Here is a 25,546-nt window from a genome sequence, read left to right on the forward strand (position 1 = left end):
CACACAGGTTCAAACTATTTTGGCTACACATTACAGTGATTCCATTTGGGCCTTGTGGCAAACAAAAGGCCGTGAAGTTCACACTTGGCTGTGGAAGGCATGGTCCTGTTTTGCACAGAAATCAGAACTTCTTATTTCCTCTTATTTCCCCTGCATGTGCTTCAGAATAAGGAAGAGCAGTGATAGTGAAATGTCACGTGAACAGGCTCTTACTGCTGTGGAAGACAAACAGTAAAGTTTACAGTAGAGCAATGTGCGACAAAGTGTACCCTTAAACTAGTTGTGCACACCCTTGTGAGCCTTTTTTCATTCGTTTACTCTTCACATATTTATTTTGCAGAGTCTTGCAAACTATGTCACTGCAGTTGAGAGAAACAACTGAGGAAGGCGTGCAGAAAGGAAGACGTTCAAGGACATAAAAAAGTTCCGTATTGCAGACACAGCTTGGTGGAGCCACTATAGGAAGCCAGAAGGGAAAAGACCAAAGGCTAGGTCAACACAGATGCCTCAGTGTGCAGTGTGTGTGTTTTGATATCTGTGCACAGATATGCTTTATATATCCATTTATGATGGAACACTGGAGTGAATCAACCCTCTATTGAATGCATATGCAGTGCAACTGCATGTGTGAACAGAATACTGTTTGTTTGTACATAAAAATGAAGGAAATGCAGTATGGTAAGCATGCAGAACTGCAGCCATTCATCTTTGCTCACCCAACACAAGCCATTGTATCCTCTAGTTTTTGTTGTTCCACAGTAATTATGAACTGTGGAACAACAAAGCCACTCGCTTAATGACACTACCAGACAAAGACACGGCTCAGTGGGTCTTCTGTCCAGGTTCAAAATAACAATATTACCAACAGCGCGACAAACAATAGCATGTCTTCGTGCACTGTTGTGTGCAGCAAGTAACAGAGAATGTGATGTTTCTTAACCATATATACTGTGCCGACTTGTAATTGTGTGTGAATCACTTAAAAAAATTAAAGAAAAGTGTGCAATGTTTGAACTGCTGTATCTAAAACTCATGTTATCGTGAGCTTTAATATTTACGTTATTTATTGTAGTTGGAGGGAAAATGGTGTCAAGTGGTAAATTCATGGCAGCGCGCTACTCGACATCTCTTAGAGGTTTCTGACAACTTGTTGTGGTTGAGGTGGAGGAGGTGGTGATTGCGAGGCTGGGGGTGTCTGGAAGTGAAACCGGCAACAGAGGCGGGAGGTCTGAGAGACTTTGTGAGAAAGTTTGTATTAAATTCCCATTTCCCCTCATTGTGTGGCGAGCTGGCTTGGCTCCACACGCACTGATCCTACTGGGCCCTGGGAGCCTAAGCAAGAGTGTCACTCACACCTCTCAGGCCCCCTAAAACAACCCCCTTGATTCCTCCCCAACTGCAGTTACAAACCCCCCTGACCTTCATTTTACCATAAGCTGTGCTCTCTGATAAACATTCCTTAAGATCGTGGATGTTTAGAGTAATGTAAATCATGCATGATTAGGGTGTTTGTGTATATGTTGTCAGCAACAGGGTGATTCTGGGATTTGTGTGAAAATGATTGGTAGAATCTAAATACCTCCACTGAATCAAGTCGAATTTCCCCAAAGATAATGAGCTCCACGGGGCTGATAACTCTACGGCACTACTTCAGCGTAGGCTTTAAATGTGTTTACGCTCTCGTACAGATCATCTCTCAACAGTTTTTTTCTTAAAAGCAGGATTTCCAACACTTTGTGCTGACAACCTGAAAGGTTTACAAACTATTATCCCAGCTATATTTCACACTCACTTTAGAGAAAATGGGCAGCAAGCCAATCATGCTCCAGTGGAACTGAGAGGTGTTCAGCTTTCAACTTTAAAAAATAAATAAATACAGCCTTCACTTCACAGATCAGAGAATGCATAAAGAGTATTTATCATAAAGGTGAATGGAGCTAAATACAATTCCAATACTTCCTGCCGAAGCTGTCCACTCATATATGACAGCACACTCACAACAGGGAGAAGACAAATGCATACACATGCAGCGTGGACACACCGTAGACACTGTGGTACAGTGTCTTATGGATATTTGATTTGTCACCCGCCTTTTGTTTTTGCATTTATTCGTTAGTTATTATTAATCCCTGGTTTTTTTCCACAGTGTGTCTTTTGTCCCATCTCGCTCATTGTCCCCTACTAGATGCCGAAGATGGCCGCCTCTCCCTGAGCCTGCTTCTGCCGGAGGTTTCTTGCTGTTAAAAGAGAGTTTTTTCTTTCCCACTGTCACCAATTGCTTGCTCTTGATGAGATTTGCCAACAAATTAATGAAACTGAATTGACAATTAAATTGAATTTAATATGAATATGAATATGAATTTAATACAGAGTGTCACAGTTAGTTTTTGACTTTTTATTAACTCAGATTGAAGCAAACTCACTGATAACTCTGTTATCTTCAAAAAACACTTTGAGCTTTGTGACATGGTGTGTTATTCTCCTGGAAGCAGGCATCCAAAGGTGGGTGCTCTGTGCTCATGAAGGAATGGACACAATCAAACACAGTATTCAGGCAGACTGCAGCATTTACACAGAGCTCAGTTGGTACCATGCGGCCTTAAATGTGTCACTAAAATATCCTCCACCACCACCAGCAGCAGCCTAAAGCACTGATCCAAGGCAGGACGGAGCCATGCTTTCATGTTCTTCATGCCAAATTCTGACACTTGCATCCAAATATGGCAACATAAATTGAGACTCTTCAAACCAGACAACATTTTTCAAATTGTTCTATTTTTGTGAGCTCATACAATCTGTAGTCTCAGTTTCCTGTTTTTAGTTGAGGGGAGCGGCAACCAGTGCGCTCTTCTGCTGCTGCTGCACATTTGCTTTGAGGTTTAGTATGTTATGTATTCAGAGACGCTCTTCTGAATATTCTGATTTTATGTGTTTAAATGAGTCATTGTAGCCTTTCTAGACTTCTGGCATCCACAGACCATTTTAGCACAGAAAACTGCTGCTCACTGAATATTTTCTCTTTCTTGAACCATCTGTAAATCCTACAGATAACTGTGTTTGAATTTGCGGTAGATCATCAGTTTCTGAAATCCTCAGACCCATACCCATCTAACACCACCAACCCTGCCACACTAAGTCATTAACTGACCTTTCTTCCCCATTCTGATGTTCAGTTTGAACCTCAGCAGGTTATCTGGGCCATTTCTACATGCCAAAGTTGCTACTGTGAGATTGGCTGATTGCTGTAAGGAGCAGGTGAACAGGTGTACCAAACAAAGCAGCCAGGGAGTGCAATCTGGTATTAGTGAAGCATGTGCCACAAAGCTGGAAAATAAATAAACATTCTTCCAGTTTTCCCATGAACGTCTGCTTGTGAGGAAAAATAGCTTGTGTGTGCAGAGTATGCTTTATGTCACCCATGCCCATCATACCATTAACCTTGGTCAACTATGGTTTGCATGAAGCTGTGACTCAGACCCTGGATCATCCCTGTTGTAAGTGACGATTTATTATTATTGACATAAATTCATGCTTTCAAAAGATCAGATTTTTAGTTTAAATCTGTTGTACGAGTCAGTAAAAAAAGAAGCTATATCCAAAAATCGAGTCAGTAAAAAAGAAGCTATATCCAAAAATACCACAGATTAACTACTACATTTGTAATTCTTTAATATGTGAAGAAATGAGATTTTTAATCTCAATGAGATTTTTTTTTACCTGGAAATGAAAAACTAAAGTATTTTTTTGTTTCGTTTTTTGGCACAGACTTTAACTCAGCAGGGGTCAGAAAGTTGCTGCAACTGCTCAGCCACAAATTGACATACATTTTTCAGATATGTGTCTTTGTTTATTTCTCCAACACTTGCATCAAGGAGCAATCATGAATCCAAAAATGGTATCTGAACCGAAGATCTGATGTACAGTCAAAACATGCTGCAAATTGGTACCATTTGTGACTTTAGCGAAACACATGTGGTGCAAACACTTGAAGCACGGAAACTCAAATCTGTTATTGCGTTCGCAGGAACACATCTGAAAGGTGCAGCTGTTAAATCTGGTTGTTAAAAAAAAGTGACTGGAGAGATTTGTTCACCTCCTTGGAGCAAAGATGTGAAGACAGAAGTTCAGATCACAGCACATGAGATCTCGACTTTTGTCGCATGTTGTTTCCCTTTCCCTCCCATCTTTCCTGTCACTTTCCACTGTATACTTTCACACAAAGAAAAGCTGCCACTTAAGTAACCTTAAGGGGTAAATACTGCCAACAGATGGCTCAAGACATAGAATGATGGGAAATGACATGACAGGGTACAAAAATATACAACGTCAGTGTGGATGGGGTGAGCATGGGATGGGAAAAGTTGCTAAGATGTAGTAGTGGGCTACATTTGATCTAAATGTACACTTGCAGGCACGTATAGACACTCACCCCTGTTTTACCACACATGCACACAAAAACTACCTTCTCCTTTGGGAGGAAGATACAAAGTGAGTTACTGGCAGGTTTTAGGGCCTCGTGATTCAGGTTTCAAGTTGCCCATGACAGGAACACTTCCTTTCTATGCCTCCCATTTCCTCAGGCTCCACCAGCAATCTTATTATCATTGTAATAGAGTTATACAGACATTAACTTGATGGTTTAATTCAAGCCATAACATAGACTAACTTTTAGATAGCAGGGATGGTGTTACCATCCAGATATTCCTGTGTGATTGTGGACCATGTGACCAGAATGCTATTACCCCAATTTGTAAGTGTCTCGAGCTTCAAAGAAAGAAAATGTAAACTGACAGCTGGCAGATTGTTTCTCACTATCTGAGAAATGTTCACCTCTTAATGCTTTTGACACAAGTGGGTATGACTGTGAGCATCATTGTGTTTTCTAATCAGGTGGCAGATAAAAGATCACTGTATCACTGGTAATGCACCAGCCATGATTATCTTATTTCTAAAAAGCTATTACAAGTCCCTGCTTCTCCTTATTTTCTTTCAAATAGATGTCCTCAAGAGTCTGTGTAATATCAATTAATGTGAGGGCAATAGTAGCATGTCATTAGGCCCAATATTAGACAACATTAAAAGCTTATTCTATCAGATCACTGTGTGTATAAATGTGTATTTTTGTCCCTTGTCCCCTTTTGTACGCATGCAGCATTATATGTGTGTGTGTGTGTGTGTGTGTGTGTGCATTTTGGCAGGGCGAAGGGGTCTGTGGCATGTTTGAAGGGCACTCGCAGCACTCACTATATGATTTGTGGCAATTTCAGAATTTTTATTCATTCATTTCATGCTTACACTTATTTTGTATGTGTTTCTATGATGTTTTCTCATGTTTATGTTTCTATATCTACCACTTGTCTCACAAAGTAAAGCTGACTGTGTTGTATATGTAATGAATTTGGATATATAAATACATTTTCCAATCAGCACTGATGGAGGGAAAACGTTCTTGCCAGTGTTTCTGGCCCACTCCACAGCTGTTTGTCATATTTATCACATCCTATCATAAAAAAGAAAATTGGTTATGTTCACACTGTCACATTTATGAAAAACCAACAGTGTGGTTTGGCAGGACTGTCTTTTGACCATTTCCACCAAATAAAACTTGTCTGGGCAGAAAGAGCCTTAACATGCCACAACTGGTATTTAAATCTTAAAAAAATAAAAAAAATAAAACTTTTAAAAAAGAGTTTTTAGATTAGGACTTACAAGATGTACAGAAATGTAGGAAAGAAAGTTTTCACAGTTCTTTGAAAACCAAGTCCACCCTTACAGTTTCCATAGGAATTAAGAGGGTAAATAGCAGCTAGGTAATCAAAACGTACATAATTAAACGATCATCAGGAAGTGTGAGTACCTCTGTTGAAGCAGAAATTTGGCAGTTTTCTGATCTGGAGGGTTCAGGTGTGTTTTAACACAATGCAATAAAATTTTCAAGAGTGGAAATTTACCAAGGTCAGAGAAATTGCAAAACACCCAAGAGCTACATCTCAGACTCTACAGACTTCATTTAGCATGTTTAATGTTAAAGCTGATGACAGCACAATCAGCAAAAGACTGGAAAAGCACAGTTTGTTTTGAAGTCTTGCCAAGACAAAGCCTCTCCTCTCTAAAAAGAACATGGCAGCACGGCGTAGGTTTGCAAAGATGCATCTCAACAAGCCACAAGCCTTCTGCAACAATTTCCTTTGGACCAAAGTGAAGATGTCTGGCCACAAGAAAGACAAACACAGCATATCAGTGCGAATCCCCAGGACCTGGGTACTGGTCATTATGGTGAGCATGAACTCCTCTGTCTGCCAAAAAGTTATAGAGTTAAATGTGAGATTGTCTGATAGTCAAAACAGGACAACGATCATACAACAGAATGGGTGAAAAACAAAAGAATCAAGGTGTCGCAACGGTCCAATGAAAGTCCAGATCTTGATTGTGTAGAAGGACCTTAAAGAGCCGTGCATAGAGGGATCTCTACAAACCTCAGTGAAATGAAAGAACGCTGTAAAGAAAAGTGAGACAAAATTCCTCCGCAATGATACGAGAGACTGATAAAGTCTTACAGCAAATGATGACTGTTAGAGTTGGTTGTACAAGCTATTGAATCATTAGGTGCACTTCGGTTTTCACAGGACCGCATAGAGCCCCATGAAAAGTTTCCTTTTTCATGACAGTATGATACTGTAAGCCTTACATGTTTCACAAAGCACTGCGCATCATAAAAGTATGAGTAACTCAAGTTTACCCATTTGTCCTGTTAAAAGTACTGATGTTGCTCAATAGGCTAGTTGATCATTTGTGTGCTGACTTCACACAGTTTAACTCAAATCTTGAACTTTGTGCTTGGAGAAAATTCTGAAAAGAATTTTTAACAAGCCTGATAATATTTATGATTTCGGGTTAAAAAAATATCTTTGTGTAATGCATTATTCACTTACATGAGGATGTGTGTCAGTAATTTAAAAACCACTATAAAACATTTTTTAAACTACAACACCACGCTACTAGTACTAGTACTACTACAATACTGTTACAAAAGCTGCGACTATTTTCCTGCTCATTCATCAGACCCACTGAAAAGAAAACATGGTCCAGAATCGAGGGTATGCAACCTACCACCAGCCCAATTCTCGCAATCTGCTTGCTGGGGTGAGGTCGGGGCACTGCGAATGGGAAAAGAGTGATCTATGTCCATCACCAGCTGTAGAGCACAGTGACCTGTCATTTTGACACCAACCAAACCCTCCATGTTGTCAGGATGTTGATGTTATGGCCCCTTCTGACCCTGAACAGGTAGATGGACTTTACACACAGGCACACACCTCATTAATGATGTTATGGAAAGCCTCTGGATCAGACTGAGGAAGCCCTAATCATAACAGCATGGAGTCGACCTGCAGGTATAATGTGAAAAAAAAAAGTTCTGAGTTCACCATGGGATCACAGAGGATAACGTGATTTCAGACAGTCAACAGACACAGCCAGATAACTAAAAAGGGGGTTGGGGAGGGGGGATTATTTTCCAGAACAGGCAAAATGGTTTTGCTGTTACTGTGGTGTTTATAAAGGCAAATGTCACATATAATCCTGAGAGCCTGAACCCTTTTTGTTTAAACACAACTCCCAGAAGAAAAAGACCTTTGTTATATCCCAAATTCCTGTCCTTCTTTCTGTGGTTTGGTCACAGTTTTGGTTCCAGTTCAGGTTACAGCACTGAAATCACCTTTTATTCATATTATTGGGTTTGTTTGAAATCCACATTCTTTGTATGAATGTGATCAAATTCAAACCACTCGCCGAATGGCTGTTGTGCTTAATTTTTCTGTGATTTATTAGTTGGCTAGCCATCACTATATATTGAGCTCGTTTTTCATCAGTATTATCATACAAGTTAGGGCTACAAATCCTAATTACAGAAATAGACTATCTGTCCCACGTGAACATGGGCATTGAGGAAACTGTGGAAAGGGAGTGGTACTGAGTACAGCCAACGTGTCTCTGGAATATTATAGGCAGTTTTGAGGAAGTTAAATAACACCCTGAGAGTGCTAAGCTGGAGTGTAAGATTTTATGCATATGTATGTTGAGAATATATTTGCAGAGGCCCCGGAAGTCAACTATGTGTCACCTGGGGACACATGATGAAAGATAATGTGTTAAAATATTCTCAGGCTGCGTTCCTTTTAAGTGAGAATTCAAGCAGAGAAAGCAAGTGAGAGGGAAAGCAAGAGAGTGCATGGAGGCATGGAAACACACACACACAGAGATGGATGAGCTGTTGTTGCTTGTCCAGAGAATATCCAGAGAACTTGAGCCAGATTCAGGAAGAGGTACTGCTGCTGGAGGCTGATATGTGTGTGAAGGAAGTGGAGGGAGCGCAGGGGCAGGAATCACCCTACAGGCAGGAAAAGGACTGTGGAGGTGATGGCGGGGGTGGAGGTGGCGGGTCTCGGCTCCTGTTTGATAGCTTGTTCGACAAACACACATACACACAAATGCACACTCAGCCACACAGGTCTGGGGGCCATAGTTTCTTGTTCCCAGCGTCTGGTGAGAAGGAGGGACACAGCAAGTGAGATCTGGATGGCTGCTTGTGCCAAAGCATGCATGCCCCTGCATTTACTGAGGAAGTTAGTGATAAGTCTCGGATTAAGTTGTATTACATGCAAAAGTTAACACAGTGTTGTTATTATAGGAAACTGACTATTTTTAAAGTACCAGGAACCTCCAAGAAATGCAACACTTTGCTATGCAAAGCCATTTTTAAAGACAATTTTTCGCTGGTTTGGCGATGCTGTTTGAAGTCAAGGTTGATCAGGTAAGATTTGGAGTACCCTGGAAGGAGTAATTCATATCTACTGAGGGAGCAGGTCCCCATCCACAAAGTCTGCCATGCTACACTGCATTGTTCTTACCAAAATACTGTATATTTAAGATGGAAGAGGAGAATGAGGCATAGGATATTCAGTTTGAAAAATTAAAATACAGTTTTAATTTTATTTCTAGGCATGACTTTTTTCATGTCTTAGTTCTTTTTAGCTTAGAAACACAGGCTTAATTAAACAAATACGTAGGACAGCTTTCTTTCACTTGTACAACATCTCCAAAATTAGAAACATCCCGTGTCAGAGTGATGGTGTTGGCCAGAGGGGCCGATGGCGCGACATGGCAGCCTCGCTTCTGTCAGTCTGCCCCAGGGCAGCTGTGGCTACAACCGTAGCTTGCCTCCACCAGTGTGTGAATGTGAGAGTGAATGAATAGTGGCATTGTAAAGCGCTTTGGGTGCCTTGAAAAGCTCTATATAAATCCAATTATTATTATTATTATTATTATTGATGCTGAAAACCAGTTCATGCATTTATTATTTTCAGGCTCAAGCTGTGGTAAGAGTACTGACGGGGACCCGAAAGACAGAAACTATTTCTTCTATTTTTATCTTCTCCTCAATCCTTTCTTGTTACATCCAGAATCAAATTTAAAGTCCTTCACCTTACATACAAGAGATTAAAAAATCAGCTCCGATCACACCGTAAAGCTCTTATATTACACTAGAGCACTTTGCTCTCAGACTGCAGGCTTAATTGCAGTTCCTAGTATATTTAAAAGTGGAATGCAGAGCCTTCAACTTTAAGGTCCCTCTCCTGTGGAACCAACAGCAGAGCTTTTAAGATCAGGCTTAAAACCTCCCTATTGGACATGTTTATAGTACGCTCTGGCTCAGGTTACCTTGAACCCTCCCTTAGTTAGTCGGCAATCGTCCTAGGCTCCTGGGGGCTTCCCATGATGCAACAAGTGTTTCCTCTTCACTCACCTCTTTTAAACTCTATGCGTTTATACATCCCTTTGCATTTAATTATTAGTTCAAAAATAGTAGCTCTCTTCCTCAGCATGTCGTTAGTCCTGTTTCTCTCTGCTCACCCCTAACCACTTGTGGAATATGGCTTCCCCTCCCCTGGGCTTGTACTGGCAAAGGTTCCTTCCTGTTAAAAGGGAGTTTTTCCTTCCCTTTCTCGGGAAGTGCTTGTTTGCTTTTATCAGGTCATCTGATTGGTGTATTTTTTTTTCTAATTTTTTGTTTGTTTAATATTGTAGGGCTTGTAACCTACAATTTAAAGCTCATTGAAAACCTCTAGTTGCTAGAGAAAATGGGTCTAGATGTAGCTTGGTTTGTAAACAGCTGTTTTGAAGTGTTGACATGACCATTTCCCCTGTCACCAACATGGCAGTGAAAAAACAGGGACAGAGAATAGAGCGGGTGCATTCACACTGGCTACTGATTTGTGACTGACAGTTTGTTAGCCAATGAGTGTGCGGTTTCATTGCACAGATCTTGAAATATAGGACGACCAAGATTTTCAAAGTAGACTCAATTTTTTATTCAGCATGACCCCAAATGAGTGTCTGAGTGTTGTTGTGCATTAATATAACATAAATAAAACAGAACTAAATTGAATATTTTAAGGTTTCCATGTAACATTATTTTAAACGTAACCAACAGCAAACCTTAATATTAGTGTAAACCTAAGAAGTGGGCACCCTAAATAAAGTGGATACTAGCAGAGAGGGTGCTTTTCTGCATGGCAAACCTGAAAAAGGAGTCTTTCAGTCTATAATTAAAAGTCAGATTTCTTGCTGAGCCATAACTGAATCCTGCCACACTCTCACTTTTCACATAAATATTCTTATAACTTTCACGGAGGGATTAGAAAAATGCAGTTGGAGCTTATTAAAAAAATTGACTACAAGTTGACTTTTACATGGATTTTGCAACACTAGCAGGTCTACATTACAGAGTTATAACACAGCTAATATTTTCACTTCCACATAGGGTGTGTTTCTGTGCTACTGGGGCCATTTTTAAGCAGTGCGTTTATCAGTCAGGGTGCTGTTTAAGTCTGTTGCACATTCACACAACCATAACATCCAAAACAAACAGAAAAGTGATAGCACCTACTGATTAACACAGCGTTTGGGTAAGTCACTTTCCTCAAAGAGGAAACATTCAGGTCATTAAACATGGACCTCAATGTATTAAAAGTTGGCAGGTATTCAGCTTTATGTTTTTACATGCAGTAGGTCATTTGATAAGTAGTATTCATTCACCTTGAAGAGTAAAAGAGCAGAAAATAAATACCCTGCAGCACGATCAAAGAGAGAAGCTGGGACAGTGATACTGAGAGTATCCATTTCTTCTCTAACGGTGTATACAATACTGTACCTGCAAGATATGGAAGGAGATCAAGTCAAACACACTCTTGATTTTGTATGCTAGTGCCAGCGAGGCATGTAACATCACACAAATGAGAAGAGCTAGTGAGGAAACTCTTATATTAGATTAAACTGGATGAAACTTTCACAACCTCTGCGCTGTAACTGGGTCATTACAGAAGAGTGAAGGATATGAAGGAAAGAAGGACAAAAGGGTCTATTTTTGCAGAAACTCATTAGAAGACACCTGAATTATATTAATTCAGTGATTATATGCAATCATTCTAATAAAGGACCCCCTAAAATTACAAATTTAAAAAAAGAAAAGAACAGTTTAATTATAAAATGTACAGATTTTTAACACATGTACAGACGGCCTTGTGCAGATGATCATATTTCTAGGTGGAGCACACTTACATATGCAAACCCACAAATGTATACAGATGTATGCATGGCCTTCAAAAAAATACACTTAGAGAAAATTAAATTGGAGTAGACAATCTAGACAAAACTTGGATGCTTTTTTGTGCGACTGTCTCTTCTGCACACTAAATGTCCAGTGGTGTGTTCGTTTCTCACATATAACTTCCTCCTCATGTCCAAGTGTCCATTGTTATGTACAATTCAGCACGTGTTGTTATTTCCCTCGTCTTTAAGGACCTACCAAGGCTTTCCCATCTTCCCTACAGAAAGGGCCATGACCTCAGATCCCAACACTTCACTTAGAGGACAAAGAATAAACATCCCATGCCAGCACAAGTGGGGAAAGCCCCTGGCCTCCTTCTACAGTCTTATCCAGAGTCTGAGAACAGTTCCAGACCTGCCACTGATGACCTTAACCTTGTTTACATTGTAGATGGACTCAAAGCATTAGCAGCAAAACATTTGTATCTTATCATGAAAAATCTGGATCTTTTTTGAACAAACTGATTTTCTTCTGCACATGTAAATATGTTGTCCTGAACCTTTTATGAGTTTTAAATTTGTTGAGACATAACATAAATGAAGTTCTGACAGACATAACTGCAATAAGGAGAGGAGAAACGAGTAATGTATTAGCAAATTCATTATTTACATAAAGTTTTGCATGCTTTGAGAAAAATCGTACTTCAAATTACATTGTTGATGGCATATTTCTTTACAACAAATGATCTCATTAGCAAAAAAGTGTAGTACTTCCACTAAAGCTAACATTTAAAGCTGCTTTAATATGTTTATTTTAACAAAGACTACATTTAAGGCAGGGTAGAATTAGGTAAGGGCTTGATTAAAGTAGATGCTTTGAAGAAGCATTCATCCTTGGACTTGCATGACTGGTTCACCACTAAACTCTGGTTTCTGAAAGGTTTCTGAAAAAAAAAAACTTTAATTTTACTATCTGATTTTTTTTCTGTTCACATTTTACTTTATTGAAATAGCACTCAGACCAAAAGACAGCGATTTAAAGAAAAACACATGCTTGCCAAACTTACTGACAAATCCAGTAGATGCTAAATACAGTAGATGTTTTACAGCACGTCACGCAAAATGAACAACGTTAAAAGTCACGATTCAGGGTGAGGTCACTCACACTGAACAACAACGTCATTCATTCCCAGAGTCTGTTGAAGCAGCTCATCTACAGCATCTTTAAACATCTTCCAGCTCATTTCTATGGTCTTATGTATTCTCTGCTGATTCAGGTCCTTCCTGTAGTTCTTATCATTGGTGTTTCAAACTGTGGCAGAAAGTAGAATTAAAGAAAAAAAATGCTATGTAGGCCTACTGTGTACTACAGCATCAAACAGCAGATCAAGTAAGTGGTTAGCTGGTTAATATACCGATGTATTTAACAGAAAAGAACGAAGCAGGGTTGAAATGAGAGGAAATACTGAACATGTTCATCATCAGATGTGACATTAAATATTGTGTCTACTCAGCATGTACAGGAAGACACCCTTTTCACAGTTTAACTCTTTGCTGCTACTGCACTTCACTGATTTTCCCACAATGCACAAGTGTAGTCACAGGTTAGGTCTTTGCAGCATATACTAAAACACGGAATGCTGTTTACGCAAGGCACGGCTGAAAGTGACATCAAACAGCCCTTAGACGTGGTGGTGGACACACACACACACACAATCATTTCAGTGTCCCAACCTATCTACATATATGTCATCGGCTCCAAGACATCCAGCTGAAGCGTCCTGGAACATATGGAGGGAGGGAGGGAAAGAGGAAGAGTAAGGAAGGGAGATGTAAAGATGCAGGGTGCACTGATGAGTGGCCAGGAAGTGGCCCTATTGTTTTCAGGGTCACCTCGCTTTTCCTTTCAGAGCCTTTCAGAGGTCTGTCCTCTCCAGCGGGCGGCGTCTTACATAAACATGACTCCTTGTCAACCCAAAAAAATCTATCTTGTCTGATTTCCTTTCTGATCTCAGGAGGTCTTGGATAATAGTTTGCATTTTAAATAGTAAGGGGTGGCATTAAACTACAGTTACGATACACAAGAAGAGGGGACGCACAAAGCACGTAACAAACAAGATTATATGATCCACAGCAACAGGATACCAGTGTTTGAGAAAGAAAAAACAAAAAACAGGTTAGACCAGATCATATAGTTGCACCTGTATGTGGGTATTTACATATAAAGAAAATATGAATACAGCTCATAAGTCAAATTCTACCTCTTCCTGGTTTGGCAGTGCAAAAACAACAACATTGGCTCCATCCAGGTCAGCCGTGCCATTGGCCAGAAAAGAGGCAGGAGGCGGGAGTGAGAGAGAGCGTACCTTAGTTACAAAGTTACCTATTAACTGGATGTTCTCGGAAGCAGCTGCTGAGCACACCTCGCTCAACCTTTGCATAACATTTCTCCATTTCATAGGGAAGGCAGGAGAAAATGTGGCTAAGGTCGACATGAAATGTGCGAGCCACGGAGATCTACTCTGACAGGTGACCAGGTAAGGCTTTAAATCAACAGCTTGTAGAAGAGAGAGGTAGCCAGTGTCTTCCACACACTGGGATATGTGTTTTGGTTTGGTTGTGAACTGAGACAAGGAATTATATCTCAGTTCAAGACATCAGTTGTTGCACAATATTCAGTTCTGAATATTGTGCAACAAATATCACAATGGGAGAAATTTAAATAAATAAATAAATAAATAAATAAAATAAGGAGTATTTAGCTGTTCCAAAACCATGAAGTGTAACATACTTTTATTTACAACTCGACTGGTTACGACTGAAGGAGGAGGACTGGCAATGCGTGCCTGAACGCATTGCCAGAAAAATCCGAAGTATATCAAAAAATAATATGGTTTTCATTAACAGTGGAAATCAGTAACATATTTTTTTTTCCTGCAGTGGAGTCATTTAGTGCTGCAGCAGCTGAAGGCCATTCTTTCTATAGACAGAAAAAACACAATATCAAAGCGTGTTTACATTTCTATGACCTGCACTGCCCTACAAACTGAGCACACAGTGGTTCAGAACTGTGTGCTCACTGCTGTGCTTTATTATTTCAAAGTATATTGTACCATCGAAAATGAGTGCATCTGCACCACCTTCAAAATGTACAAAAGCAATAAGCAGTATTTCTGCTGTGTGTAGTTCCTACAATACTGTTTGTATTGGAGCCCGGGCTCCGAATAAAACACCACAGGCTTGGTAAACTGTGAGCTGTAGGACTTGTCAGCACCGAGTTCTCTGCCAAAGAGAGACAGCAGAAATTGTAGCCAAGTCAGGCGAGGATTAGCTTTAGTTTTAGCTAAGGTTTAGCTAGTGGCTTTTACCCAGCTGTCACTGTAAACGGGAAAAAAGAAGAAGACTTTAATGTTTAACATATGACAGCAGCTAAAAGAGTTCATATCTCAAGAAAACAACCCCAACAACAGCAAAAACATTTTAACCGATATAATAAAAACTCAAAGATCCTAAGGAGTTTGATGCCGACCTTTAACCAAAGGTGAATGTAAAGGTTTTGGAGCAGGTACGTTTTATCTCAGTGATTTGTTTGGGTAAAATTATAACCTATAAGAGAACAGTCAAACACTACAACCTTTAAACCCTTTCTCCCACTCTGTAGTTGCTACTCATTTTAAAGCTACTCAAACCTTTACCTTATTTCGCATGAAGTCACGGCAAAATGGCACACAATTTATGAACTCTTTTACTCATATAGTGTCCGAATGACCCTTGCTGAATACTCACTGACATGTTTTCCACCTGCTGTTTTTACCCCAAACAAAAGAACACCATTAACGGCTCTCTCTCTCTTTTAAACAGCACATGTCTATAATTTCCCACTTTAAATGTGTGGAGTTTCATTAAGGAAGTGTTAAAAGTAACTTTAAAATATCAAATAACGTAGTTTTTGGTCTTGCTGCAGGTTGATTATTATTTTTTTAATTAGCCATCCCTAAGCTTGGGTTTATTCTTTGTGTGGCTGAGGCTTCTCTGTTGACACTGCCATTATTCCAGGACCAAAAGACAAAAACCAAACATGTCATTTGCGAGTTCATTTAAGCTATTATGATCTTGGGTATAGTTAGACAACGCCAGCACAATACACTAATCATTTTTCAGGGCGTAGCTTTCATACTTCCAGTATGTGAGTTAAATAATCAGGCTAATAAACAATGTCTCTGCCAGCTGTTTTTAAACCCACTGCTCAATTAGTTCTTGTGCCTATCATCACAGACAAACAATAGCATGGCCTGACTCCTCCACACATTTACAAAGGAAGACAAAAATACAAAACTTGGCAGTGGGATAAGAGGCAAAGGGGGAGGCCTGCACGCTGCACTGTGGATTGTTGGGGTGAGGGTCACCCAGAGGACGGCTTGTGGTTTGAATATAAATATCGGTGATTATTTCAGCCAGGCAGAGAGCGTAAAGTGTGAGCTGAAAAGTAAATCCATTTTTGTGATAAGTGCTTATCAAAAAGCCTGTTTTTCATGTCTGATTCTGGCTCGCTGTTACATAAGTTGAAAGAAGTTTACCATATAATTTGGTGTCACCTCCTGTTGCGTAATCAGATTTGAAAGCATCAAACCGCTTACAGTTAGCCTTTTCAAAGGAGCCTCATCACACTCCGTGAGCGGAACATAATTTTGATGTTTAATTCAGTTTGATGACAGGGAGAGCATTTCACGCCCTCTGGCCATCATTAGCGTCTACAAACTGACGCTGGACTCACAATTTGGAGAGGCGAAACAAAGTAAGGCTGCAAAAAACTGGCTCCTTGCGTTTGAGAGTGATATTCAAACACAGGCGCAAATGCAGCTTTTTCACAGATGCAACTTCGCATACAAGCACAAACAAATGTGCGCAGTCACACTCTGACACACATATTCTTGGCTCCGGGTTGATGTGTATGTTTTGCTACGCCTGTGTGAGGACAGAACGGGAAGAGATAAAGGCAGCTCTGTCGGTGTGTTTACAGCCAACACTGCTGAAGAGAATAGCCTAAGAAGATGAAGGGGAAGTCGCCTAATGGCCACAGCTAAGGAGCTGGAGCTCTCTTGCTGTGAAAAATCACCTCAGAGCCAAGAAAGCGAACAAGAAACTTTAAGCACGCCCTTTAAAACAACCACCACTATTTTGGGGGAAAGAAAGACACTGTAAATTCGTCTTTACATCTTTATAAACCATAGTTGATTTGAACTTTTTTTATGAAGCTGGTACAGGAACAAAGTCATAAAAACCAAAGTCATAGTTGTCACATTGTGGGAACCAATGTTCTGCGCTCTTCCTGTGAACTGTGGCGGAGCAGGTCACCCAGTCACTAAGGCCTAATTTCAGTGGGTCAGCCTTCTGAATAAAATCAGGCTGCAATATTCATGACTACTCCAGCACTTCCCATCACTGCTGTCTATAAATCAGTCCAGCCAATTTGCAAACCAAACCAAGATGCATCAGTTTGGTTTGCAAAAATTAATTTAGATGTTATAACAGTTACAGTTTACATGTTGATTTTTTTTTACTGTCACTTAACTGCTTTTTCTACAGTCACACTAGTGGAAACAGTGGTTCATCTGTGGCAATGTGATAAAAATAACAAATCTGTTGTTGTATAAGAATATAGAAATTCACATTCACATTAACTTGCCCACAAAAAGAGAGGTAGCCCCTGCAAGACAACGATTTAACTACAAAATAGCATAGGTGCTTATCAACCATGTTTTTATATAGGAATACACCCAGAATCCAAGAGGTTGGCAAGCGGTTGCGATGCATCTATTGCAGAACAACTCCCAAAGTGTAACATTAAACGCTAGGTGACAAATCGTCGGTGTATTATCCTTTTGGCCACCCAACACGTCCCTATATTACAAGTTCAGAAAAACTAGGAAACATGAGAACCTTTTGAAATGAATCTACACATGTACACTTATTTTACTTAAATCGCTTTGGAAAACACTATCTAACATGATTAAGGTGGTGGTCATGGTTAGGGCTGAATTGCACAGCTGGAACGTGTGTTACCGTAGGAGCGTCATTCTATTCGATTTCATCCACGATATCACCTTTCCCGTTCCCATGGAACGCTTCCGGACATGACAAATCGTCGGTATATTACGCGTCGGGAGTGAGAACAGGCTGTGCAGATAGATGCATCGCAAACAAGCTGTGCTCATCAGTGCAAACCAACCCAGATCAACTGGAATGTTATGACAATTTGTCTGCAATTATAAATTTGGTGGCAATACTTGCAAACCTTTTCTAATCTGTATGAGAGTAACTGTAGTCCATCTGAGACACAGTGATTATGTGGAAACAAGACTGCCTTCCAACAGGCAAAGGGCAATTGCCTTGTGATGTAAAGTGTCAATACAGTGTTGCTTCTTTTATTTAACTAAGACACATTTCTATATTTATAGTGAGCTATAAATCTATCTACAGTCAATATAAAGGTTTTTAGCAACCCCCCCCCCCCCAAAAAAAAAAAAAAATAAAAAATAAAAAATGTTATGATCTAAAATCTAGATCACAAACATAAACATATACTGTAGGTCCTAGTAAAAAACAGTTAAGAATGGACATCACGGACAAGAGCAAAACTTATTTGACTGCATTTTTGCAGCTCCAGTGTAAATACAGGGGGTCAGCCCGTAGTGCTGTGCATGCAAATATGAGTCTACTTTGCAAATAGCTGTGCATAAAGGTTCTCTTGTGGACGACAGGTTTGTATTTGCATTAAGAACATCGCTGATATGCTACTGTCAACAAAATACAAAAAGTGGAACAAGCGAGTTCCTGAATGTAAGCAGAACACGGGGGTTTATAATCCAGTGCGCGTTGCCAATGCTGGAAATATGATGATACATTTGACAGCTGGTTAGCTAATTTTTGGGGGAAAAAGTGGGTGGAAACGCCGATTCTGGCTCTGTCAGGGAGGATCACACGTGTATTAATAATGTGTTTGTTTCATTTCATAAAAGCAAGATTTGTTTTATCGCTTTAAAAAATTGTGATCTTTGCAGACATCAGTAGAGAGTTCTGGCTTTCAGCCAAACTAGGCAGGCTGTTCCCCATTTCTTTTTGCTACACAACACAAATGGAAGTGAAGTCCCAAGATGCTGCACTTTTCCCATGTGGCTCAAATTAGATGGAATTTCCTCTCAGCACTGATTTTCCATGAAATTCCATTTTAATTTTTCTATAATAAACAACAAATGTAAGATCTTCTTGCCCATTAAGTCTGAAGTTTTGTAGGAAGCTGTTAAACATGCAAAGTTAAGATTCCTTCACACACACACACTCACAGATTACTCATTTTGCCAGTGTTTTGTGTAGCATAAAGGAAGGGTTCTACAGTATGTGGGACTTCCTGTTTGTGACACACTTTTCCTATTGTGCATGATATCCTCCTGATTTCCTGACAGCCCGTGCTGAGTGATAATTTCAGTATTTAAAAGAACCTTTAAAAGAGCTTCCTTTAATGATGAAACACTCACTCTCCATAGATACTTAGTGAAATATTTAAGCCGTTTGATTGTTCAGTTTCGTTTTGTGTGGCTTAGTTATGAAATATGCATTTAATGCCACAAAGATTTCAAAGCACCAATGCACATGGGTATCGTTTACTGGTAATCTACATAACTGAGGAGCTTTTTTCCCCAGTTTTGTAAGATGCCTTTGTAGGAAAGTGTGTAAAATAAAAATATTCATGCTTCTTTTCTTCTCTTTTCTACTTTCTCCAGATCCATATGTAACTACAGCAAGAGGTCTGTAGCTCATATTTCATTGCATGCATAAACCGATTACGATACCAGCACCATTCAGCTGGTACTGAACTGAGGCCTCCCCCCCAGTCACTCAACCTTGCCGCCAAGCGGCGCTCTGAAAGTTAAACTCCTCACTAGTCAACAGACAACTAACTCCCTCATCTGGGGAGATGCCAGCCCTACAACATCACTTCTGAATCCTACAGTGGCTTTAATTAGATCAAGGCAATATAACACAAACCACTGAAAAGTGCCAGCTTCAATTAAAAGGAGTTCAAGGGTCTGCTGGCTCTTGTCGAAAGAGAGTGACATATGTGTTTGACACGCCTGCAGTCCATGGTTTCACGCTTGAGTTAATGGTGCCGCAAAGCAAGAGGAAAGCCTCATTCATCAAGAAGCAAACTGAACTACAAAGTGGAGGTCTCTTTCTAGAAGAGGCTGTACAAATAAGAGGCAAAGCTAAATGGAACCATCACTAAATGACACAGCTTTACCAACAGCAGCAAAAAATGGTAAGAGTTCAGTTGTTTTAGTAATGTCAGATAGAACGTTTATCAGCAGGAAATTTGTCTCTGCATCTGCTCTAACGGCAGAAGACAGTAAATACAGTTCCCCATAGTTGAAGCTTAATGCGGGTATCTGGGTTCTTTCCACAGTTGTGCCACCTCAAAACCACACTGATTAACTGGAATGGGACTCCTTGTCTTCTCTTACAGACACTTTGACAGCCAAACAGACCGGTCACAGCTGGGAGTTCTTCGTGGCCGTCCTCGTCGCAGCCATCTTGGTCACTGTTATTATTGCCATTATGGTTAAATATCAGGTGTTTCGGCGCTTCCTGGCGAGCTACAGACACACGCGGCTGAGGGAGAGTGATTCTATTAGCCACTGTGACCCATCAGGTTTGCTTTTTATGAATTCAATTTTAGAGATTACTGCATGCTGACATTTGTTTGTATGTTCAAAACCGAAAGCCGAGCCAATGCCCAGAGTACATTTAACATCTATAAATTCATGCAACAGATTGGATAAGAAAGCATTACACAAGAAAAATAGCAATATGAAAAAAGTGTACTTGTGCTCATAGTGTGCTTTGTCACAGCCTAAAGCATTTTTTTTAAAATCAACAATAGACCAAAAGATTATGTGTATGATGAATGACAGGAATTATAGGCTACCTCTGCAGTTAGTGTTAGCGCTACAGTGGTTTCCAGCTCATTGTCTTTGTTTTCCGGCCCTGCTGCTTGTGGACAAAATAAACAACCAGCTCCTGTAGATGGTCAGAAATTAAAAGCAGATAAAAACAGAAGCAGTCCTTAGAAGCTGGGGGAGACCAAAACGCAGCACAACAATGACTAAATATCTGAGTTTAAAAAGACAAAAACACTACTGGAGATCAGTGTCCAGTGCTGTGTTCACAGTGCATTGAACTGCCTCCAAGTGGAAATGAAAATATCATCTAAGCCAATGAACACATAACAACACGGCAACAATTAATTTTTGTACTTCGGATGCCATGTCCTGGCAAATAGCTTGTATAATGTTTCCAAAAATGAGAAATGCTGACTTACAGTTGAAGCAAAACCAGACTGCACAATTATCTTTTGAAAATCTTTTATTAGGCTTTTATTAGGCTGCAGGAGATCTTCTGTTTAGAAGAACTGTGTCTTTAAGAGCTAATACAGCAATTAAGAGCTCATAGAAATTGATACCTCAAATCCAAAGCCGTCTGCGCTCTGTTGACTTACTCGGCGAGTCTTTTTATATTTGCAAATGCTGATAACATGGTTGGACAGAATGACTTACCGGACTTGGTTTCTAATGATTCTTGGCTGTGGGTTTTTTTATTTGCTCTCTTCTTCTTTTCTCATTGTTTTCAGGCCTGGAAGTGGGGTTTACCATGCACGGAGGACGTGGAATGCATCCTCACTGTATGCCTCCAGTGAGCGAGGAGGATGACGACGGCTTCATTGAGGACAACTATATCCCGACAAGTGAGAGACAGAGGGCCGAGAGAGCGGCCGAGAACATAGAAGAGGACACGGAGGAAGAGATTTATGACAGTGAGTTTAGCATTGGTTAGAAGGGATGTCTCCACACCTTCTGAACCACTGTTCTGGTATTTGGGCCAGAAGTGAGCTATCCGTTTCACTCCATCTGATCCTTTTCCATGGGTTTTCATAGTTTCTATCTCAAAAACTGATCCTTGGTTAACAACTGATTAGATGCATAAAGATAAAAAAAAATCCATTATTTCTGGAGAGCTTGGAAAGGAATATCCTGATGTCAAGCGCATTATCATGGCAGTAGTTCTCAGTGTGGGAGAACATTTCAACATGTTCTTATGAGAATAGGCTTGCGTTAAAAACACATATCATGGAAACTGCTGGATTTTTGAAAATGTACTTGAACAAATCTCCCATTAAAAAAATAAGTAAATTTTGTTTAAAAAAAACAAAACAAAACAAAACAAAATGTAAGTATACCTTTAAAAAAAAACGTAGGTACACCTTTTTAAAAAGGGAAATACACCTTTGTTTTTGTTTTGTTTTTTTGTAAAAAAAAAGGAAGTATACCCTGTTTAAAAAAAAGAAAAATAGGAAGTACGCCTTCAGCTTCAAAAGCTACTATTTTTCCTGTTAGCAGGGATAGTTAGCTTTTTTCATAATTCTTTGCCAGTCTCTGATATCAGCTTCATACGATTTTCTTGATCACTTGTCCTTTCAAAATTCTCAATTACCTCAGCATCATTTCAAAGATTTTTTCCCCCATTCCAGAACTCCGTTTATTTCTCTTCATTGGTATATTTGAGAGTGTGCTGAGTTCTATTCCCCCTTTACTCTAATGGCCTCAGGTCATAGCTGAATCAGTGACTGATTAGTGACAAGCTGCCCAATTTGTTAGGCCTTAGTGTAACACAGTATAGATGTACAGCTTCCTCTCACGCCTCTCATGCAAAGCTGCATTTGGTGTGGGAAACATAGCTAAGCCAGTTTTTTTAGCTGATTAACTGATTACTTGATTTGATTTGATAGCACGGATTATTAATTAATTAATCGTATGCCGACGCATAGCCATAGTTAAGTAAGACTGACAACAAGAGCATACATTGCTTTGCTCAGTGAGAGTACTTTAAGTACCATGTACTGTACAACACTTGCACCGTTTTCTTTTAAAATGTTTTTTCTGACTTTCATTGTAATAATTGTATGGTTTTGGATGTTGCCTTACAAGAAAATTACAAGAGTCATATCATTCATTTGTGCTGTTACGGTACATTATTATTATTATTATTATTATTATTATTATTATTATTATTTTTTTAATCTGCCACAGTCATTTTTTTTAAATTAAATTGTACTGCAGCTCACATATATCATAAGCAGTACTTGCAGTTACTTTTCAACCTTTTGAATTCTGTTTTTAAGAAACTGCACTGAGATGTGTACACAAAGTCAGCTAGACCTCAATAAATATCTACCTGTAAGTGAAACCCTTGCTGCATTGTCATGTATTTTCAACTGAAATCTGTCGGGGTTATTTCTGAGGGCTATTTCTCCACCATTAATTTGTGTATTTTGCTTGTCTCACTGGACACAGAATGGAATCATTACACTCACCTGTCCATTTAAACTTTGCGACGATGCTATAAACAACCATAATAACGCCTGAAAGTGCGCCTCGAGCAGAGGCCTGCAGCGCTTCGGATCCCAGGAGACGACGCCGATGATGAGAGGGGCTGACAGGTCTGTGAAGCTGTCAGCCGAGGCACCCGGAAACACGGCGTGTAAAGTTGACACCGAAACCGGAAAAAGACGATCTCGCCTTCAAAATAAATGGATAATTGAACGTTGTTTGCTACGATGGGTGTGTCTCATGTCTTAGAAACCCCCCACCCACGCACCCATCACTACCATGCCAAAAATCAAGAAAAAATAATGACTAAATAATACTTATAATAATATTACCACTCCCATTAATCATCACTTTTCCTTTCATTCAGAAAAGGTTAAACTTATTTTTTACGCTGTTTAATCTATAGATATAGATCGTCTTAATGTCACAGTAATGTAAATCAGATGGCAGCCTATTCCTGCAAAATTATTGTGGGCTGTGGGAGTAGAAAAAACGAAACCATTAATATTTTTAAAGTAATGTGCCACTGAATGTATTATTTATGAAGAACAGAAACATTAAAATATGATTTGCTTAAGGTATTTGGAGTTATTTATTTAAAAAGAAAATAGCCGGAAGTCGTATTTCCGTGACAGTAGCTAGCTTGATGCTACGATCCGGAAAAGCAGCGAGTTGCAGCGAAACGCGTTGACTGTACAGTGTGGAGGAGAGGAGGAACGAGGATGATGGGAGCGAATCGTATTCCACTCAAGTGACCCATATCTTACAGTAGACCCAGATATTATTTAGCCTACTTCTTGTTCTCGAGGATTTTTCTCCGTGAAGATGTCGGCGTCAGCGATATTTATCCTGGACCTGAAGGGAAAGGTAAGTTTGTGGCGACTTGTTGGTGAGGAAGTTGACATTATCAACGCAGCACCTGCCTCAAGATAGTCAGTTTGCCAAGAAAGTCGCACAGGATATTTTCATTTTTATTGGCGTAATCTGCAGCTGTACATCACATGCCGCATACACTTTTCTTTGTCGAAAACTCTTTGCTAATTTAACTCTGAACCACCCGTACAGAGCAGACAGGAAGAGAAGCTCAACTTGTCAAACTCGTTTCACCAATGTTCAGTATACACAGAGGGCTTGTTCTTGTGCAGCGATGCAGCCTTTATTGTACGTGATGTGTCCTATTTCGAGGTCTAAAACTTTACCTTGGGCAGCCCTTACATGCCATGCAATAAACCGTACAGTGGTTAGTTTAAAATAATGGGGATATGTGTGTGGACATGAGGATGACATACATTAGAAATACATCTTAAGAGACAAACTCAAGTGAAATGCTTGAGGGTTAGTGATCTCAAGGTGAAAATGTCATTTATTTGTAAATTTGTACTCATCAGTTAATTTAGCTGGGTGCCTTACAAAAAATCTGCAGTCCTAAAAGTAAGGATTTGTCACTTTTATGTATTTCATGAATACTTATTTGATATTATTATTATTACATAACCTTAATCAGTCCAATCTAATAATTTCAACCATAAATGTCATAAAAAGCAACTACCCACAGCAAAATGTGATGTTTTTAGTTGATCTAGTTTGTTTGGGTAGCTTACAAACCCATCACTGTTTTGGTTTGCTCTCGTAAAAGCCTGAGAAAACCTGCTAACGTTCACATTAGGAGACAAGTCTCAAGTTTATTTATTATTTTTGCAAAAAATATACTTATTTTTATGTTGATCATCTTACCAGAATACTGAAACACCTGATTTAAGTGTTTCAGTTCTAACATGTGTGTAAGTTTAGTTAGACAAAACAAGTAACAAGTATCTGTAACCATAATGCTAGGCTTGGTCTACCACCTGACCAAACTATTTTAGTGATTAATTAATTGATTGATTGATTGATTGAATCTTTATTTTGAACATGTTGAAAAAGTATAAAAAAAAATAGAATTAAAAGAGACAAATGAACAAAGCAAACAAAAGGAAAACGAGCAACCACAACTCCAAATAACGTCCATGTTCAAAAAGGAGCAGGAAGAAGCATAAGCTTATTTAATCCCACCCCTTTTCCACTATCTAGTATCAATAGACTACAGAAATACCTCCTTGTAATTACATTATATGTTATGTGTAATTTTTTTTTTTTTTTTTTTAATATATACACATATATGTTTCTATCTATCCATACCTACATATATACACACATACGCACATATACACATTTTCAATAACCCCATTAACACCTGAAGGATACACAACCTACAATTTTATATATATTTTATATATATATATATATATATATATATATATATATATATACCCATACCAACAAACCCGTGCATGCGCACACACATGAAAATATTAGACAAGAACACCCTATCAAATCTCTACCTTTTCCCTGTACCCTGTAAAAACCATATCCTTAAACCGCTTTTTAAACTGCGCCATGCTTGGACATTGCTTCATATCTTTACTTAGTCTGTTCCACAGCTTCACTCCACACACAGA

At 39.4% G+C, this 25,546-nt stretch overlaps 2 protein-coding genes across 2 annotated transcripts in view; both read left to right on the forward strand.

Moving 5' to 3' along the window:
• Positions 1 to 14,006: 14,006 nt before the first annotated feature.
• cUnh1orf210 (chromosome Un C1orf210 homolog) lies at positions 14,007 to 22,888 on the forward strand. Its single transcript, XM_080887958.1, has 4 exons — positions 14,007 to 14,144; positions 19,389 to 19,924; positions 20,129 to 20,314; positions 21,293 to 22,888. The coding sequence occupies exons 2-4, from the start codon at positions 19,876 to 19,878 to the stop codon at positions 21,493 to 21,495; spliced, it is 438 nt and encodes a 145-aa protein (XP_080744084.1). The 5' UTR covers positions 14,007 to 14,144; positions 19,389 to 19,875; the 3' UTR covers positions 21,496 to 22,888.
• Positions 22,889 to 23,708: 820 nt separating this feature from the next.
• Positions 23,709 to 25,546, forward strand: part of ap1m3 (adaptor related protein complex 1 subunit mu 3) — a 37,168-nt gene continuing 35,330 nt past the window's right edge. The window contains exon 1 of the mRNA XM_080887542.1: positions 23,709 to 23,915. Coding sequence (XP_080743668.1) covers positions 23,874 to 23,915 — 42 coding nt within the window. The 5' untranslated portion in view covers positions 23,709 to 23,873. The remainder of the gene's footprint in view (positions 23,916 to 25,546) is intronic.

The sequence above is a fragment of the Rhamphochromis sp. 'chilingali' genome (assembly GCF_963969265.1).
Source record: "Rhamphochromis sp. 'chilingali' genome assembly, chromosome: 7".
In the NCBI taxonomy this organism is placed as follows: domain Eukaryota; kingdom Metazoa; phylum Chordata; class Actinopteri; order Cichliformes; family Cichlidae; genus Rhamphochromis; species Rhamphochromis sp. 'chilingali'.